General features: G+C 35.6%; 2 protein-coding genes across 2 annotated transcripts in view; one reads left to right on the top strand and one right to left on the bottom strand.

Moving 5' to 3' along the window:
• Positions 1–2,614, top strand: part of GSAP (gamma-secretase activating protein) — a 102,331-nt gene extending 99,717 nt beyond the window's left edge. Inside the window, exons 30-31 of the mRNA XM_051962019.1 lie at positions 874–973; positions 1,637–2,614. Coding sequence (XP_051817979.1) covers positions 874–973; positions 1,637–1,740 — 204 coding nt within the window. The 3' untranslated portion in view covers positions 1,741–2,614. The remainder of the gene's footprint in view (positions 1–873; positions 974–1,636) is intronic.
• Positions 2,615–9,354: 6,740 nt separating this feature from the next.
• The window catches only part of CCDC146 (coiled-coil domain containing 146), a 178,466-nt gene continuing 168,106 nt past the window's right edge, over positions 9,355–19,714 (bottom strand). The window contains exons 16-19 of the mRNA XM_051962015.1: positions 19,452–19,577; positions 16,626–16,763; positions 10,673–10,921; positions 9,355–10,305 (exon numbers count right to left, since the gene is read on the bottom strand). Coding sequence (XP_051817975.1) covers positions 10,102–10,305; positions 10,673–10,921; positions 16,626–16,763; positions 19,452–19,577 — 717 coding nt within the window. The 3' untranslated portion in view covers positions 9,355–10,101. The remainder of the gene's footprint in view (positions 10,306–10,672; positions 10,922–16,625; positions 16,764–19,451; positions 19,578–19,714) is intronic.

Genomic DNA, 19,714 nt, shown 5'->3' with positions numbered 1-19,714 from the left:
ATATTTGCTTAGTGCCTGGCACACAGAAATCACTTAGTAAATGTTCTCTGTCTGTCATTCTCTCTGTCTCTGTCTTTTTTTCTGTCCGTCTCCCTCTCCCTCTCCCAGTCTCTCTCTCTTTGTCTCTTTCTGTCTCTGTCCCCCCCTCTCTGTCTCTCTTTCTCTGTTTCTGTCTCTCTTTCCATCTCTCCCCCTTCTTCAGCATGAAATATTTCAGTCTCTGAAAATTAAAATTACAGTCGTCCAAAGAGACGAGAAAGTCATATAGTGGATGTGAGTAGGCTGAAACTATTGCTTACAAAGAATTTCACAGAAGTGCTGAATGAGAAACCAAGAAAAATAATGTCCCTTCGCACTTTAGATCCATGATTGTATAACTCTAAATGTGCTACTAGAAAGGGAAGTGAGGGAACCATGTTGCAAAACTGAAAGATGATTCATATATAGCCTATGTTTTCCTTTGGTATCCATGCAATGTTAAGATTTGATGATCCTCCACTAAGCATTTTTGGTGGACTTCTTGTGGAAGATAATATGGCAGAATGTGGATGAGACATGCATGAGTGATCTGTACTAGTGGAAGAGCTAGCCATACTGATGACTTTTTAAAATTTAAATTGTTTGCCTAGATCAAAGTTATCAGTTAAGATAGTCACAGCATCTTTGGAGTTTGAAGGGCCCTAAAAGACTATCTCTTCCTGGTAGGTACAGCATGAAAAATGATCTTCCTACCGCTGGTTATAAACCTCTAGTTGCAAAACATTTTATAGCTCCTGAGGCAGTTGATCCCATTTTTGTATAGTTTTGGTTTTAACTACTTGTCTTAGAGTAACCTTTAGAATAAACTAGTCTCATGAATTTTTTTTTTTTTAGTTACGAAAATCTACAATTGACAGGTCATCATTCGATACAGAATTCCTGCCTCTGAATTATTTGATTGAAGTACTGACAACGATGGAGACTACTCATCAAGGTACCCTTCATTCTCTATTCAATTATACTAATTCCTGTCTAAATAGACATTAAATAATGTCCAATTAAGAAAGTGTTTATAAGTGAGATAAATTGAGATTCTGGTGAGAGATAAGATTTGCCCAATATCTCATAGTAAGTCATTGGTAGGGTTTAGGATTTTTGGTGCTTTAAAAAAAAGTTTGAATTCTATTTGACTATTAATGGCAAATGGCAAATTCTCTTTCCCTAGTGTTAAAGATGTAAAAAAAAATTACTTAAAATATGGCAGCCTTTGCGGAAATGTACCTTAAATTCTTTTGAAATACTTGGCCCCAAAAAGCAGAACTTGGTGGAAGTTGTATAAAGGCAGACTTTGGCCCAGTCACAGGAAAGTCATTTCAAATAATTAAAACAATCTAAAATGGAGCAGTTTGTACCATTGGGTAATGCATTCTTTAGCTCTTCAGGTAGGGGCTGGTAGCATGTTTGGGGATTATTTTAGATTTCCTACTTCTTGCTTGGGTTAGTCTAGATGACCTTATAGGGACCTTGAAGGGTTGCCATATTTTCCCTTTCTGAGATTCTCTGAGTTGAATTATAACCTATACTTAATGCAAGAATTGGAAGGCCACATGCATAAATGCCAGAGGCTCATACTATCCTTCCCCTCTGTTTTCTCTAGCTCTGAATCCCTTTGAAGCATGTGACAGTGTGGACACAAAATTTGTTGCAGAAACAGCACTGAAACAAACCACAATCCTGTTGAACTTAAGAAAAGAACCATGACAGCAACTGAGTTCCAGAAATTTGCTGTTCCTATTTTCCATTAAAAAAAACCCAAAAAATACCACCAACAAAAAAAACATCTATCATGGACTTTTCAGCTTTTTTTTTTTTTAAGAACTATTTACATTGAAGAAAATTTCCCAGATGTTCTCTAGTCATCTAAGTGGTACAGACACCAGTCCATTATTAAAAATAAATAATGATTTCCATTTGGGGAAAGGAGAGCCCTTTCCAAGAAGCTGAACATTTGAAGAGATGCTCATAAATACTGGCCTAAATTGTTCTAGTTTCAACAGAAGATGAAAGGTATATGTATAGAAAATCAGGACAGGATCTAGGAACAGGTACCTTCCAGATACTGTTCAGAAAAAAGCTTCACCGATTTCTGTACTGTCTCTTTTCTGAAGGAAAAAATAGACTTGAGAATGATGGTGTGGTGACTGGACCCCAAATGGCTGGAGATTTAAAATTTTTTAATTCAGGAGAAAAATATGTTGAAAATATGTAGAATAGCATAAGAAAAACAAATAAGTGCCTTTTTTGGTAAATAATATAGGATTTAAAGAGAGGAAAAGTTACACTTTTAATATAAAAACTATTTTGACTTTATGAACCTTTTCATTTATTGATTGTATTTAATTAAAGCTGACTTTCTTTCCAATGTATAATAATTTGTAATGTTTGTATATTTGTGCACTTAGAGTTGTAATTAAAATGATTGTAACAGAGAACTTTAATTTAATGTTGACTTTTTTGTAGTGTTTATAAAATATCCATTTAGACAAATCTTGATGTTAAAAATTCCATTGAAACGCTTGTCTAGAAGATCTTTGGTGTTTGTTTGTATTAAATCATAACTCTTTTGAAAAAGCCAGGATATATGACTACCTGAATTATGTCCTATGTTGGCCTTGATGAGTCTTTATAATAGTTGTCCTCCAACTGGATCCTTCATTATCAGCTCTAGAAATTCCATTTTCCTTTTTTTTTTTAATAACTTTTTATTGACAGAACTCAGGAGGGTAATTTTTTACAGCATTATCCCTTGCACTCACTTCTGTTCCGATTTTTCCCCTCCCTCCTTCCACCCCGTCCCCCAGATGGCAAGCAATCCTTTACATGTTAAATAGGTTACAGTATATCCTAGATACAATATATGTGTGCAGAACCGAACAGTTTTCTTGTTGCACAGGGAGAATTGGATTTAAAAGGTATAAATAACCCAGGAAGAAAAACAAAAATGCAAGCAATTTATATTCATTTCCCAGTGTTCTTTCTTTAGGTGTAGCTCCTTCTGTCCATCCTTGATCAATTGAAACTGAATTAGCTCTCTTTATCAAAGAGATACACTTCCATCAAAATACATCCTCAAACAATATCGTTGTTGAGGTATATAATGATCTCCTAGTTCTGGTCATTTCACTTAGCATCAGTTCATGTTAAGTCTCGCCAGTCCTCTCTGTGTTCATCCTGCTGGTCATTTCTTATAGAACAATAATATTCCATAATGTAGAAATTCCATTTTCCTTCTGTGTCCTGGTTTATGGGCATTGCCCAAGGTTTTTTCCCTTAGGGCTCTGATTTTTTTTACATGCTTTCCCACAGGGCAAAGATTTTTAACTTTTTTTTTATTATATATTGGACCCCTTTGACAGTCTGATGAGGCTTATGGATGCCTTCACAGAATAATATTTTTAAATGTATAAAACAAAATATCTTGGATTATAAGAGGAAATCAATTACATTGAAATGCAGTCATTAAAATATTTTATAAAAACAAAACCAACCAAATTCACAGACCTCACATTGAAAACCCTGCATTGGGAAGTTATAATGTCTTGGTGTTAGGTTTATCTCTCTTCAGATGACTCCTAAATCTATTTCCAGCTATGACTGCTTCTTTTTAAAATTTTCAAATATTTATTTTTTTCCTATCTGTACAAACAATTCTTAACATTTTTCTTTAAAGTTCTGAGTTCCAAATTCTCTTCTTCCTTCCCTTCTATTTCTTCTCTGTGAGAAAGTATGCAATATGATATAGGTTATGCATGTGGAAGCATGTAAAACTTATTTCCATATTAGTCATGTTGTAAAAGAAAGAGACAAAAACATACAAAAAATATAGTGAAAAATAGTATTCCTTGAAATGCATTCAGAATCCTTCAGTTCTACTCTGGAGGTTGATGGCATTTTTTATTATAAGTCCTTTGGAATTGGCTTGGATCATTTATTGTTTAGAATAGCTTAAGTCATTCATAGTTGATCATTGTATAATATTGTTATTGTGTACAATATTATTAGGGTTCTGGTTCTGCTCATTTCATTTCACATCAATTCATGTAAGTATTTACAGGTTTTTCTGAAATCTTCCTGCTCATATGATCACTTTTCCAAATACATTATCTCTCCTTCCTGACACTCCACAAATCCCTGTTTGATCTCTTCCTATCAATTCTCTGTCTCCCACGCTAAAAATGTTTTCTTTGATTTCTCCTTTTCTCATGTTCTTTCAATTCTTCCCTTCTCTTCTATCTTTTCCTTTTCCATTCCACTTCCACTACTATATTTTTTTATGTCATTGTCTCAATTTTATATTTTTCAGACAACTTGCTAACTGGTCTCTCTCTGTTCTAATCTGTCCTATGTATTGATTAGGTTAAACTTCATAAAACTGCTTCCATTCTTTTATTCCCTACTCAATGCTGTTTTCTGCTATAATGGTTTTCCTTTAGCTTGACATTCAAGATCTGTATTCTGGCTCAACTTTACCTACCCAATCTTAGAACCCACCGTTTTGCAATTCAGTTCTTTGCACTAAATAGATGAATCATCTCACTATCCCTTGACAAAGCCACACACTTTCATTTTTGCCTCTTCGGAAACATCCCATTCCTCTAGGTCTAAATCCTATACATTTAGACTCAACTGTATTCCTACTTTATCCATGAAACTTTCTTTAACCATTCAAAGCTAAAGAGATTTCTTGTACTCCTTCATGTAAACTTGCAGCATTTGTTCTCTGTGCCATTCACTTGGTACTTTATTATCTGGAATCACTTTAGAAGAGGTTCTTTATCAATGTAGTTCAAGTGGAAGCTGAATGACCACTTGGTAGCTTTGTAGAAAATAACGTTGGGCAGATAAATGATCTGTGAGGTACTTCCAACTCTGATAAATAATAATTAGTTTATTAATAATTTAATTTAATAATTTAAATATTCTTAAATTATTTATTTGAATTAAAGATTTTTAAATGATTTAAATAAATAATATAATAATTAAATTAATAAGTTATTTTGTAACTTTTATGAAATATGGGCTACCCTGTTCCAGCAACACTTTAAATGTTAATATCTCTACGATTCTCTTGATTTATTTTTTTAATTAAATTTTTTAAATTTTCAAATATATGTATGGATAATTTTAAACATTCACTTTTTTTTCTCCTTTTTAAAATTTTTAAAACTTTTTTAAATTCTTAATTTTTTTTTAACATTCACTCTTGCAAAATCTTGTGTTTCAAAATTTTTCCTTCCCGTCTGCCATCCCCTCCCCTAGATGGCAAGAAATCCAATACATATTAAACATGTACAATTCTTCTATACATATTTATACAATTATCTTGTTGCACAAGAAAAATAAGATCAAAAAAGAAAAAAAACAAATAAAATACAAGCAAATAACAAAAAGAGTGAAAATGCTACGTTGTGATTCACACTCAGTTTCCACAGTTCCCTCTGGATACAGATGGCTCTCTTCATTACAAGATTATTAGACTGGTTTGAATCATCTCATTGTTGAAAAGAACCCCTTCCATCAGAATTTATCCTCATATAGTCTTGTTATTGCCGTGTATAATGATCTCCTGGTTCTGCTCATTTCACTTAGCATCAGTTCATGTAAGTCTCGCCAGTCCTCTCTGTATTCATCCTGCAGGTCATTTCTTATAGAACAGTAATATTCCATAACATTCATATACCACAATTTACCCAGCCATTCTCCAATTGATGGGCATCCATTCATTTTCCAGCTTCTAGCCACTACAAAGAGGGCTGCCACAAACATTTTGGCACATACAGGTCCCTTTCCCTTCCTTAGTATCTCTTTGGGGTATAAGCCCAGTAGAAACACTGCTGGATCAAAGGGTATGCACAGTTTGATAACTTTTTGAGCATTGTTCCAAATTGCTCTCCAGAATGGCTGGATGTGTTCACAATTCCACCAACAATGCATCAGTGTCCCTGTTTTCCCACATCCCCTCCAACATTCCCTCAATTTGTTTGTTGTTGCATACCTGAATGATCTCCTTATATCTTCATACTAGGAAGTAACACGTGTAACCTGGGCTTATCCTTGTCTGAATCAAAAGCACCAGAACAGGAGTAGCTCTGAGTAGTTTGCCCAGGTTATAGCAGGTACAGAAAATATTAACTTGGATTCTTCATCATAGCTTTGTCCTGGAACAGAGTGCCTTCTATTCTGTTTCTCTGAGTGAATATGTGTGTGTTTGTGTGTGTGCGTGCATGCGTGTATTCTTTCCTCCTTTGAACAGTTTCAAATTTTCTACACATCTTAGGTTTTTTTCATCAGGAATGCTTAGAAGACCACTACTTTATTAAAAAAGAATCTCTCCATTCTCTGCCCTCCCACCCAGGATTATCAACTTCATTGGATAAGTTATTCTTGATTGGTCTCTATTTTTTGCCTACTAGAATACTGTATTTCAACCTCTTTGCTCCTTTTGAGGGGTATCTGCTAAATCTTGTGTGATCCTGTGGCTCCCCAGTACTTGAACTCATTCCTTTTGGTTGTCTGAATTATTTTTCCTTTGACTTGTCACCTTTGGATTTTGTTTATAATGTTCCTGGAAGTTTTTATTTGGTTGTTTCTGTTAGGAGCTAACTATTAAATTCTATTTCTCTCTTGTTCTATGGCTCTGGGAGATGTGGATTATTTAATGTCTTTTTTTTTTTTAAAGTGTGTAGGCCTTTCTTTTTAGGTCATAGATTTAAAAGATATCAGATAGTCTAATGATCCTTAAATCATTATTCTCTCATTGATTTGATTTCCAACTTAAGTTGTTTTGGCTGTGATGTACCTTAAGTTTTTCTATTTTTTCTGTCTTTGAACTTAGTTTTTTATATCTTGCTTTATGGGATAATTAATTTTAACTTGGTCCATTCTAATACTCGAGGAGTTTAAGTTTTGGTATCTATTATTTCAAGTTGCTAATTTTAGTTCCAATTCTTCCACTACTATTATCATTCCCTCCCTCCATTTTTCCCTCAAGGGCTCATATTTTACAAAATAATTTTTAAATTTGTAAAAACATAAATCTCTTACTGTATCTCTTTTAGGAATTCTAAACTTTGTACAACCTGTGACTTATAGATGTTTTGAAGTTTTCTTTTGGGTTTGTGTTTTTAGTATCTCTATTATAAAAACTCTATGGAAAGATTTTTCTTTTGACTGTTCATTCTTCCAGCCTTATGTAAAGTCCAGGCTCTGTTTACTTCTGAGAAAAATGTCTTAATCAGCTTGTATGCACTTTATTCCTGCTGTTTTTTTGGGAATATTGTTATATCATTCCATGATCTCAGAGACAGATCAAGATAGGATGCTCTAAGCTTTGAGTACTCTCCAAATGGTCTTGGATTCCTGCTCTGGTTATTTTCTTGCAGAATTTCAGGTTGTGGGTTGGAACTGGACTCCTACTCCGATTTGCACCTGGATTCTGAACCTGCTTCTGAACTTGCTCCTTATTCAGTACACTACCTAAGGTACAACTGTCCTGCATCCATGACCAGAAACTGGGTGATGAGTAGCACGGCTGCCAGCTGGTGTCTGTTCCTTCAGCTTAAGGTTATGTGGATCTAGATTCTTCTGCGTGAATGTGGGATCTCTTCTTACTCTGATGCAAACCCTCAGTTCTCTGCACTGGATTGCTTGGTGTAAAACCGTTCCTAGCTAAACCCTATTCTCAGTGCCTATGGATTTGCCCATATTCTGAGGTCAATCTGGTGAGTATTCACTGTGGCTTTTTACTGGGTTTTCTTAACTGGACTTGAATCTTCTAGTAGAAGAGTTGTGTGGGATAATTTGGCTCTACTTCCTGCTAAACTATCATCTTTATTCTTCTCTCTCCTGATTTCTGTGTATAACCTTATGGTTTAAAGCTTCCATTCCAGCTTACTTTCCTATATGTCTTAGTTCATTAGACCTTGAGTTCTCAAGAAACTCCGACTTCTGCCCTGGCCCGATCTCTCATTTACATTCTCACTTATATTCTAATTTGTACTCTCTTAATTTTTGTTTTTGGATAAGAGTATTCCCTCAGGATCAGTGATTGCCCTAATCACTGCCATGTGTTGGCTCTGTATTGGAGAATCATAGAATGTTCTCATCCTACTTGCTTCCCTCCCAGGAAAACATCTCTAGTCTATAAAATGAGGTACTTGGAATAGATAATCTCTGAGATCCTTTTCAGTTGTCATTATGGCATCATAATGTCATATGTCATTATGATTCATGAGCTGAAAAAGATCTTGCCCTTTTCTGAACATTAATATGACTAGATTGATCTAGTACGTTTGTCACATTCTCTTTTGTATATTATAGTTTTATATATGTATATATCTAAGTTCCTTTAACAGAGGAGAACTTCTAGCAGAAGATTTCTGCTGATGTAGACTTTTGAGTTTACTCTTCTCTTGTCAGGAAGATCCAATCAGGACAGTCTAACAAGGGAAGACGTCCCAGGAATCCTGTTTATATAAAGTGATTTGTAAGACTGGAACTTTTTATCAGCCTCCACTGTCTATCCCTCAGACCTCTGGGCCTCTGTAAACAAACTTTGAGACATTGATTAGGACATCTTTAGACATGTTTGGGACCTGATCTGCCAGGTATTCCATCTGGCTCCTCCTTGATCCCTCCTGAGCTACCCAATTCTTTCCTGGTACTTCTCTTCCTCCCCTCAGAAACCCCCAGAGTTTTACTTTCCCTATCAAAGATGTGTCCATGATGAAGATCTTTGTTAAGTCCTTTTCAGGGCTAAACCCTCTATGAGATACTCTCTCCTCTTTCTCATAAAGTTCTCCCTTTAATGGCAGCTTTCTCCTTAAGCCAGCTACTTTGGTTAGCCTCCTAAACTCCTCTGTGGATCTAACCTGCCGATCAATGGGATATTCTCACCTCATATCCCTTTATTGGATTCTTCCAAACTCTTTTCCTTGATAACCTTATTGCTTCCCCAACTGTACTTCATATTTACCGTCCCTGGTGCCTATTTTCTCTCTTATTTTGTCTGTAATTTCTCTTAAATAAACCTACCTTTTGAGAAAGAGAATGGACACTGGGAATATGTCACGTGTTTATTTCAAAGTAGAAACTGCTACCCTGACCTCATCACTGCTACTACCTATTTTATCTTGCATCTTTCTTGGATCCTGATACACAGAACTTTGTTATACAGTAGTTACTTTATAAGCATCCATTGAATTGAATTTATTAAAATCGTGAAAGCATCTGGTACAAGAACTTGGAAGAGTTGTCAAAATAGCCATTTGGTTTTTTGTTTTGTTTTGTTTTGTTTTTTTGTACAGGAACCAAAAAGAGGGAGAGAAATACTTTATTTAAAAAGAAAACAAAAAATCTTTCAGATATGACAAATCTGGATTTACAAAACAGATACATTTCAAAGAGTTTTTTTTTTTTGGCTGTAAAAAGATTCTTGACTTTGCCAAGGGATTTATTATAATATTCCTTTACATACTTTCCTAGTAAATTTAAAAAGATTAAATTAACCTAAATAGTATTTATCTATCAAGTCTTATGAATAAGCTATTTTACAAGTGAAATACACCTATACATTGTTTAAAATACAAATGTTTAGTTTTTCCTCCTCACTAACTATACTGATACACATTTCCCCAAAGAACAAGTATGGTACCATTGAATTAATTTATATTTTTTAATTTTAAAAAATATACCACACTGGATTGAATTTATTTGATTTTCTTAGAAAATTCTGACTAGCTATAGGATCAGGTTTGAGAGAAACTTAACCTGAACAGTGGTCAACATACAAACTGGAAAATAACTAAATGATCAAAATACTTTGCCAAAATCTTAGTTACAATTCTAAATTCTATACAAATGGTAAATGAAGTACATCTGTGGTTTTTGAGAGTAATAGCCTTCTTTAGTGAATGAATTGGTGTGTACCTGTTCCTATTTGTTGAATATTGTGAAAGCCCTGTTGATTTTGTTTTGCTCATAGTTTCCCAGCTGTAAGTTTAATGCAAGCCTGTTTGAAGGTATGGGAAAATTTGACTTTAGGCTCTTTTCTTGTTTACCTATTCAAATTTCAATTGGTTTTATAGTAGGCTTTTTTATGTGTCTCATATTGGAACCAGGCTCAGTTGGCTTGAAGGGAGGTGCTCTGCCATAAGGACGGGGTAAAGGCAATGTGGCTTCTGCATCTGGGATGTAGGCATTTGGGCGCTGAATGGCTGTTGTGTAAACTCCAGAAGGCATCAAGTTGTTTTGCTCTTCCATTTGAAGCTGCAAAGAAAGAGTTCCTTCTTTAATTTGCAGAAAAATAGATAGCAAGTCACACTGATTTGGATCTTATCAGATTGTAAGCTGTGAGCACTTTATAAACCTAATAAATTTTGTTGATTAAATATTTATTGATAGCAACAGCAGGAAAGCAGAGGAATTCTATTCAACTTCTACTTCTGTCATTTGTTAGCTGTTTGCTCTTGGGACAAGTCACTTCTCAAAGCCCTATTTTCCTCATCTATGAAATGAAAAGTGGGCAAATTATAGGAATGATACTGAAGGGAGAAGGGTGACCTCCCATGGCTCCTGGACATACTGTGTTTTTTAACATAGATATTACAACTGCAGTTCTAGATCCCAAACTTACCATTGTCCTTTCTGCTACGGCTAAATGATGCATATCTTCATCTCGCAGCACCTTCAGCCAGTCTTCCTCAATTTCTTTACTGAGTGGCAGCCCTTGTTCTATCCTTTCATTGCAATTTGTTAGGAACTCTTGTTTGTTCCTCATTTCTTTTTGTAGTTCAAGAGAGAGTGCTTGCTGCATGGACAGCTCGGCCACAAGAGCCATCATTTTGTGGGTACAATCTTTTATCTTCTTCTGATACTCATTCATCTGGAATTAAAGGGTCAAAAAAGGAAGAATAATGTGAAGACCTGTCCATAACAAGTCCTACTAAAAAGGAACTAACAGAAAAACCATCAAGGGCTAAAAACATGGGATGACTCATGGGTTTCACAGATGCTTTTGCTGTTAAAAGTTGTCTCCCACATCTATTTATATTTAAATATAACAAAACAATACAACCCAACACCATCTAGGAAAAGAAGGAGAATTAGAAGACATTATATCATGCAATTCAGTGGAACAAGAGAGCATTAAAATATTAATCACTAGGAAGGATTTAGAAACACTAGAACCTGAAAGGTTACAAAGCTTGCTTTGACTGAAGAGAAAAGGAATGGCAGACAGCTACTGGTTTTCAGTGATGGCTAAAGGGAAATTCTGATCAAAGGTAGGAGATCACCTAGAATTCATAGCTTCTTAGAGCTGGAAGGAACCTTAGATTTTATTCAATTCAACTGTTTTATTTACAAGGAAAAAAAAAACTGAGGCTTAGAGAGATTGTGACTCGCCTGAGGATACGCAACTTCTAAGTGATTTTTAATACCTTTTAGCCCTCTAATTCTGAGTCACTTATAGCCTGGTAAAAGTTTGAAGGGATCCCAAACTTTTGCTTTCTCATATCTAGTTTTGTACTTCTATTGATTGTTAAGTATATGGGAATGTAATACCTAGAAGAATAAAAACTATATTATAGAGTTATAGTTTACTTAGCTAAGAAAACTATAACATACTCAAGCCCTGAGGGAATTTTAAACCGGAAACAAAAATAAGTGTACTTATAACTACTGAACATCTTCCTTATGATGCTCATGGTTTTAATGTATCCCCTAGGACACTCCTAAATATGGACACGAATCAGGGAAAAATGTGTTAATAAAATTTAATGGCAAGAACTTTTTTCAAAGGCTTTTCCACATTAGCTACTCGGTTTTCATAACTTTGCCTATAGACTTCCCAAGGTGATTTGCTTCTAGCAGTACTAAATACATCTAGACAAAAAAGTTCAGTTGGTGCTAGTTATTTCTCTGAACCTAATGCCTTATAGCATTGGCTATAAACACCTGGCATAATTCTATCAGAACACTTTGGTTTTAGTCTTTTCCTTATCCTGCACTCCAATGTTACTTTAAAAAAGAAAGAAAGGAAGGATGGAAGGAAGAATAAAAGAAAGAACAGCAACAACCTTATAATAAATATGCATAGGCAAGTAAAACAAATTCTTAAATTGGTCATGTCCAAAAATGAATGTCTCATTTTGGATCTTGAATCTATCACCTTTTTATTAGGAGGACTCTCCTTCCTTAGTTTTAATATGGCCTCAGACATTTACTACCTATGTGATACTGGGCAAGTCATTTAATCTGTTTGCCTCAGTTTTTTCCTCTGTAAAATGAGCTGGAGAAGAAAATGGCAAACTGCTCCAGTATCTTTGCCAAGAAAACTCCAAATAGGAACACATAAGAATCAGACATGACTGAAATGACTGAACAACAACAGAAGTTCTCCCTTGTCACGGAAAAGTTTGCTAGATGATATGCTCATCTACTTTTCCACTCATATTTTATATTACTCCACTTTGCATGCTTCCTCTTCCAGCCAAATTGGACTATTGCAACTCAATATCTGAACTCCTGATTATGTACATTCTTCTCTTAGAACCTTTAGCTTCCTTTGTGACATTGATCCAATGCCACTTTCTACATGAGTCTGTTGTGCCACAGTTTTCTTTAACTGTCCTGACTCAGTTTCCTTAACTATTCTGCCTCATCCCCTTAGATGGGGGGGTAAAACCCCTCTCTGGTCCATTAAGGCTGAGGACCATTTGTTCTAAGGTTATAAATTGTCAATGTAAGACTCAAGATAAGGGGAAAACCAGACTTCCTGGCTCCTTCTGCTCTCAGGAATTTGTGACACTACCTCTCTAAAATATTCTAAGAAATAAGACTATCCCGGATACCTCATTGACATCTTTACTTCTGTTTATTCAGACATCCTGACTCTGGCCTTTAGTAAGAATTTATGCCCCCCTCCCCCATTCTGACAGAACCAAATGGCTCTGTGAAGAAGTTTCCCACTTCTGTCCCCTTTTTTATCTGTAACTTCCCACTCTCAGTGTTCTGACTCCGCCCTTGCCTTGATCTACCCCTGTAACTGAGCCATGTGGCTATATATGTCATTAAGAACTCACATTCATCGCTGGATACTTTGAGATGATAGTCTCGTCCAGCCTTAGGACCAACCATGGATCCATTTGGTCTCAATCAATTATGCTCTCCAATTAATAAAAATATTAAAAACTCTAATCTCTCTTGTGCCTCAGTTTCTCTGGCATTATAGGCTGTTACTGATTCCCCTCACCCCTACCAGACACATAATTTTTAATTTTCTCTCCTTAAATTTGCATTGTGTAACTGTATATAATTGTTTTGTACTTATCTGCAGTGGTGCATTGACATGTTTAATAATCAACTCTCCAGAGGAAAACAAACACCCTAACACATACATGAAACATTTTAAATCCATATTATTAATGTTTTCTCCATATCTTTATTAATTCTAAATAATCAGCCAAAAATAAATCAAATCTTGTTTTGTAATGTTTTCTAATTTCTGAGGTAAAAATGCTCAACATAAAAAATTAACAATCAGTTCAGGAACCCTTTTGAGCTGAAGCCAGAATGCCTCTGCTAATCTGGGTATATATTGTATATATTTCGCACGGAAATAAAATTTTTAAAGGCAGGGCTTGTTTAATTTTAGCCTTTGTATTTTCAACACATTATCTTGCCATTAGAAGGTATGTAATAAATGTTTGTTGAATAGCAATGAATTGGGAGAGAGCCTTGTTATATTCAGCCAGGAAAAAGCAAATTGGGATCCTGCCTGTATCCTCTACATCTCTCAGACAATTGTGTGATTGATTGTTGTAAATATTATTTATGAAAGTCTTTTTTCCTAACTTTATCAGTAATGTCAATGATGCATTTGTAGCCTCTTTTTTAAAAATGCCATTGCTATTTAAAAATGTTTACATCACTTACATTACCACAGTATATCTTTCCCTTTCTTAGAGAGACACATTTTATTATAAAGAATAAAAAAGAAGGGGAAAAAATTCAACATCATATGCAGTGTTACATCCATCCTCTCACTATAAAAAGAGGGAAGGAAGTACATTCTCATGTCTTTTCTTTCATACCAAGTTTGATAATTATTCTCAATTTCAGTTTTGTCTTACTGATTTTGTCTACATTTACACTGTTGTGGTCATTGTGTGCATTCTACTCCTGGTTCTGCTTCCTTTACTTTATATCATTTCATATAATTTTTCTCATGCTTTTCTGCATTATTCATATACATTTTTTTTCTTCAATGTGGTTATCCCGCCAATTGATGGGCCCTTTTTTTTTGTTTGTTTCCAGTTCTTTACTACTACAAAAAATGGTACTATATTTTGTTAAGGTGTTTTTATTGCCCACATAGGTTATTGTGCATGTCCACATAATTTAATCCAATTGTGATTCACAGGGAGGTATACATAGATATTTCTGGCATCTTATAACCTTGCTCCATTCCACACCTTTCTAATGGAGACTTTGATTCATGCTTGGAAAGGAGAAAGAGTTTGGGACCAGGAGCTGGCTCACTCTGATCTTTTCTGAGAAGGGATACTAGACTAGAATAATAGCTATCATTCCCTCTGAGTATTACTAATGTAGGGGAAACTATTTTTACATTCACTCTACTTTTCTGGGTCCTATCCCTTAATGAATAAGAAGTATTTCCAAAGTATATCCCAAAGTCTTTACTCACTTTTCACCAATTGAAAATACACAAAGACCATCCTAAATGGTGAACAAACCTATCCATCCAATCTGATAGCAAAGAGAAATCAAAGAAATTATAAAAATTCGAATAGAATATACTAGACAATACACAGAGTGACTGCCTTAACTATAGTGATATATCTCAGCTCAGCTGAGAGTTCCCAATTTTTCAGGGAGAAATTCTGTGAAAATGTCTCATACAAACTAGAACTGAAGAACATGTTCTAGTGCCAGCTCCTTTACATGTCTGTTTCTTTCCAAAATCTCTCCCTCTAGTTCTGGAACTTTGTGAGTCTTTTCTCAAAGCCAAGGGAAAATGTCTTTTTCCCCCAAGCCCTCATCAGCTCCTCCTCTCTTGAAAGCACAGAGTATTGAATAATTCATTCTCTTCCCCAAAGAGGAGTTTTTTATGCAAACGCACAGGTTTGAAAATCTAAGGTTCCATGTGAATATGGGATTTTTTTTTCATGGACTGTATAAATTGGAGTCGTATATATTTCTAGCAGTGAAATTTTTTGGGTTAAAGGGCTTTGCATTTTGGCAAATTTCTTAACAATTTCCACAATCCCTCAAACACTGAATTTTACATTTTTTTTGAGATCATCTTTGATAATTTGCTAGTTGTGAGATGAAACTCAAAGTTATTTTGATTTATACTTTTGTAACCTGTGATTTGGAACAATCTTTCATATAATCGTTAATAATAATAACAATGTAGATTATATTCATAGAGATTTTGTCAAGCTAGATCAAGAGACGCTAATGTTTTTTTTATAATTTTCTTTTTTCATTTTGGTAATAATAAGATTCCTTTTTTCTCCCATTGAGCCTTTATTATAAGCCTCTTTCAGTTATTTTGAGAACTGATCCCTCATCCCCCTCAAAATGAGTCATCTCCAGCAAAGACATGGCTGTTGTATCTTTCTGCATGGTAAGGAAATCAAGGATTTGCTGGCTGAGGCAGTTTCTAGGATCTTTTGGTTTCCATGTGCTATTAATTGATTTACATTCCTTAGGAAATGGTAATGATTTATATCAGTGTTCATTATTTTATTCATTTCCTATACTTTTCAAAGTCCCTGAACTAATCTGATCCCAAGTATCCCTGACTTTTGAACTGTCCTCAGGCAGAAAGTGAACTGAGAGCCTCACCCACTGTCTGGCTTAAAAACTGGCCAAATCCAGGGAGCAGCCTCTTGCAAAACCGTCACCGAGTCCCTTATAAAAGAAGTGGATCTTAGATTCAGAGCTGGAAGAAGTTTTAGAGATCACCAAGGCCATTCCTTCATTTTACAAATGAGGAAACAGAGGCTCAGAGAAGACTACATAATTTCCTCTGGTAATATTGATAAGGACAGGCCAGGAACCATGTGCCCTCCTGCCATCATAGCTTCAAGACCACTGTGTCCTAGCTGCCCAGGTGACAATGTTTTCCCTCTCTGCTTTTTGGTTCCACTTTAAAGATTCTGGTCCTGGTCCATATTGAGAGCGGATCAGCTTCTCTTGTTTAGGGCAATCAGCTACTTGTCCAGTTTAGGAGTGTCCTCCTACATTTCCCTTGTTATTTCTCCCACCCAGATTCCTCCAGAGCATTCAATTAAGCCATATGGTTCTCTCTAAAAAATAAAAGGCTCATTGCTTTCAGCATTGCCCAGTCCTTCCTCCAGATCTCTCTAAACCCCCATAAGTCCCAGAGCTTTTCCCATCACTAGAATTGTCTTGACAATGTCTAATAGCCCTCTGTTAGAAATGAGAGAGACAATTTGTACTTCATAAAAGGATGCCTTCTACCTTTAGGAGACCAGTTTTATGAAAAAAAAAACACATAGAGGCAACAAAACAAAACAAAGGACCTGAGAACTAACCTTTTTGGCCAAGAGAAGCGTATCCTGCTTGCAGGTCTCTGTTCTAGTGCGGAGTCTGCCTGTAAGTCGGGTGACCTGTTCAAAGAGGAACTCCTTCTCCAGCAACTTTTCCTCTTTCTCAGCCAGATGGAATTCCAGCTAGTTTGTAAAAATGGGAAGAAGTCAGTCTAATGGGGTTACAGCTGCTGTGCAGAGCTAGAACCGTTACACAAAACACATTCTCCATAGTCTTGAAATGACTGGTTTTGGATGTGTGTGGAGTGTGTGTGTAAATTTAGCCATATGATTTTTTAAATGTCCAGTGATAGAGTATTTATAGTATAGTTAGTTATACCAGTTATAAGTATTCCCCAAGTTATGAATAAGTTGTTTTCTTAAATTTGAGAAATAATTCGGAATTCAAAATATATTTTATCATAGGAACAACATCAATTAGCCCACAAGAACCTATTGAAACCTCAAGCAGAATCTGGACTTTCCAGAACTGGAAAGGTTCTAGGGATCATTTTGTCCAACATCTAACTGAAGAACGAATTTTTCTTTAAATATCCCCAACAAGCCATCACTCAGCATTGGAAGACTACAGGTGACAGGAAACTTACTGCCTACAGGAGGGCCATTTTTGTCTGGAAAGTTCTGATTGCTAGGAAGTTTTTCTTTATATTGATCCAAGAATTGCCTCTCTGTGACTTTGATCCACCAGCTCTAGTTACTACTTGCCAGGATCAGACAGAACAGATCTAATCATGTTAAAGACCACATGACTGTAATATTCTTCTCTAAAATTTAATGTTCTCTGAGAGCAGGTTTCTTGGAGGGCTTCTGGAAGCCTTCTTTTTAGTTCAGTAATCACCCCAAATGCAGCCAGGTGTTAAAGTCCAAATCTTTATAGTCTCCTTCAAAGACTCCTTCAAAGTCTTATCTCCTTTCCTGTGACCCGGTTAGTTTTCTTAGAGGCCTTCTGTAGTCTTGGTTCCAAGAACTTGAGCTCTGGCTTCTGAATGTCCAGGACTGAATCCTGGTTGAGGCTCCTTGCTTATATAAGTTCTCTTAAAGGTGTGAATCTTGTAGAATTATAGTAAGTACTAAGTACTTGTATGAACTAGAGAACTGTTAAGCACCATGCTAAATAAACATTGTCTCTATCAATTCCACTGACTTAACACCTTGTTTCAAGTTCTGGCCCATAACACATGACAACCTTTCAAATAGTTGAGTCTACTCACTATGCCACAATGCAAATATAATACACAATACACTATTCAAAAACAAATACAAAATATATACAAATTGTACAGAATTAAAATTGTAGGTTGGTATTGTACCAATGATTCTACAAAACATCACTGTATGTAATATAACCTTTAGGGAAAATTCAATTTTTCAACTGGGAAGCCCAGCTGCTGAGTTCTCTCTGATTGTAGACAGATGGCAAACATTCAGGTAATGGTAGGCAGAGGCTTTAAATGGTGGGGTTACAAAAGTAGGGACTCTTGGGTGAAGACTGAGACAGGGGCTGGGGCGGTGAACAGGAGCAGAGAAGGCAATGAGTATGGAATTTTATAGGGTTAGAACATTTTGCTAGTGTAAACCTCCACAAATACTGTTCAGGTCTAGACTGGTTCCCCATCATCCGTTTTCCTTCCTCCCTCAGGTTCCAAGGGAATCTGTTGCTTCCAAACAGGATTTCTTTCTTCTCTGGGCAATAGCATTGGACAGAATGAAGTCTCACAGTTTCTCTCCTATTTTTCTGTTACTAAAATGATCACACAATCTTTTAGGATTTTTTAAAGGCTTGTTTTGGAACTACTTCCAACAAGTAAGAAAAATGAAAAATGAGAAATTAATAAAAGGCTCTTCTTTTTTTTTATTTCATGTATAGGGAAAATTATACATCTGAGTATAGAAAGGGCTGAGACTTTAAAAATAGGAGATTTCACCAGAGGACCAAGGATTAGGGTGGAGATTCTTGGGTGAAGAGCAGAAGGAGCGTTGGGGATGGGACAGCAGCGCTGCAGAGATGGGATAGGATCCTGCTGGAGAAGATTAGCACTGGCAGGCAGATGCAGCAGTACTAAGGGGAGGGGAGAGGAGAGGAGGTTTATAGAGCTTTTTCTCTTCCTCTTTTTTCACCTATAGCCCTATCATCTCAAAACCTATCATAGAGTAGTCCTGAGGTGAAGTGAGAACCACAGAATGTGTGGGGTAGAGGAAGAAGGAAAAGGAAGGAAATTTCAAGCATCCAGGTGAGGAGAGAATGGGTTGCTAGGTCACTTGGTTCAAGATGCAGTGCAATACTTAGAGACTGTATTTCATAAGATATGTCATAAATTGAGAATTGGATAGAGTCACCGTATCCCATTAATTTCTACTCACACAACTTTTATGTTAACCATTTTTAAGGAACCATCTTTTCTGTCCATATCTCTGGCTCCAGATGTCCAGTGTAAGCACTTCCTATTATAAGAATTCTGCTCCAGTCTCAACATTTGCTATTTTATTTTGTTCCATTCTATTGATATTTTTCCAGCAGAGAGGCAAACAAATTCATTGTTAGATGCCAAAGCTGTCCCTTTTGGCTGCCAAATACAGGTTCTTTGGCATCTTTAATATTATAGGATTTTAATTTTCATTGGCAAAAATTGAAAGCAGAATTTCTAATGAACTAGTTGAAGACAATTCAAATTCATATTATTAAGTTACATGGAAACAAGTATGATTACCAAAAAAAATTCAGGTGTGATAGTATATAAATTGATATGAAATAGTATTATAATTATTTATGAGATGTCTCTGAATAACTAATATACACAAAAGATGTGTTACCTTATCTATCTTGGAGATCATTTCCTTTGGAGTCAGATCTTTTCCCTTCAGGAGGCGAGCTCTATCTCCAGTAGGATCTACAAATTTTTTCTCCAACAAGTTTATTTTGTCTGTACATTGTGAGAACTATTGAACAAGAAAAGCAACATTTATTTTAAAATTATTTTTGTTCAGCAGATTTTTATAGTAATTTTTTCCTAATTACAAGTAAAGAAATTTTAACATTCATTTTTAAAAAGTTTGGAGTTCCAAATTTTTTTCCC

The sequence above is a fragment of the Antechinus flavipes genome, chromosome 5, assembly GCF_016432865.1.
Source record: "Antechinus flavipes isolate AdamAnt ecotype Samford, QLD, Australia chromosome 5, AdamAnt_v2, whole genome shotgun sequence".
Classification (NCBI taxonomy): domain Eukaryota; kingdom Metazoa; phylum Chordata; class Mammalia; order Dasyuromorphia; family Dasyuridae; genus Antechinus; species Antechinus flavipes.
Note: the sequence above shows the minus strand (reverse complement) of the source record. Positions and strands in the feature narration are given on the sequence as shown.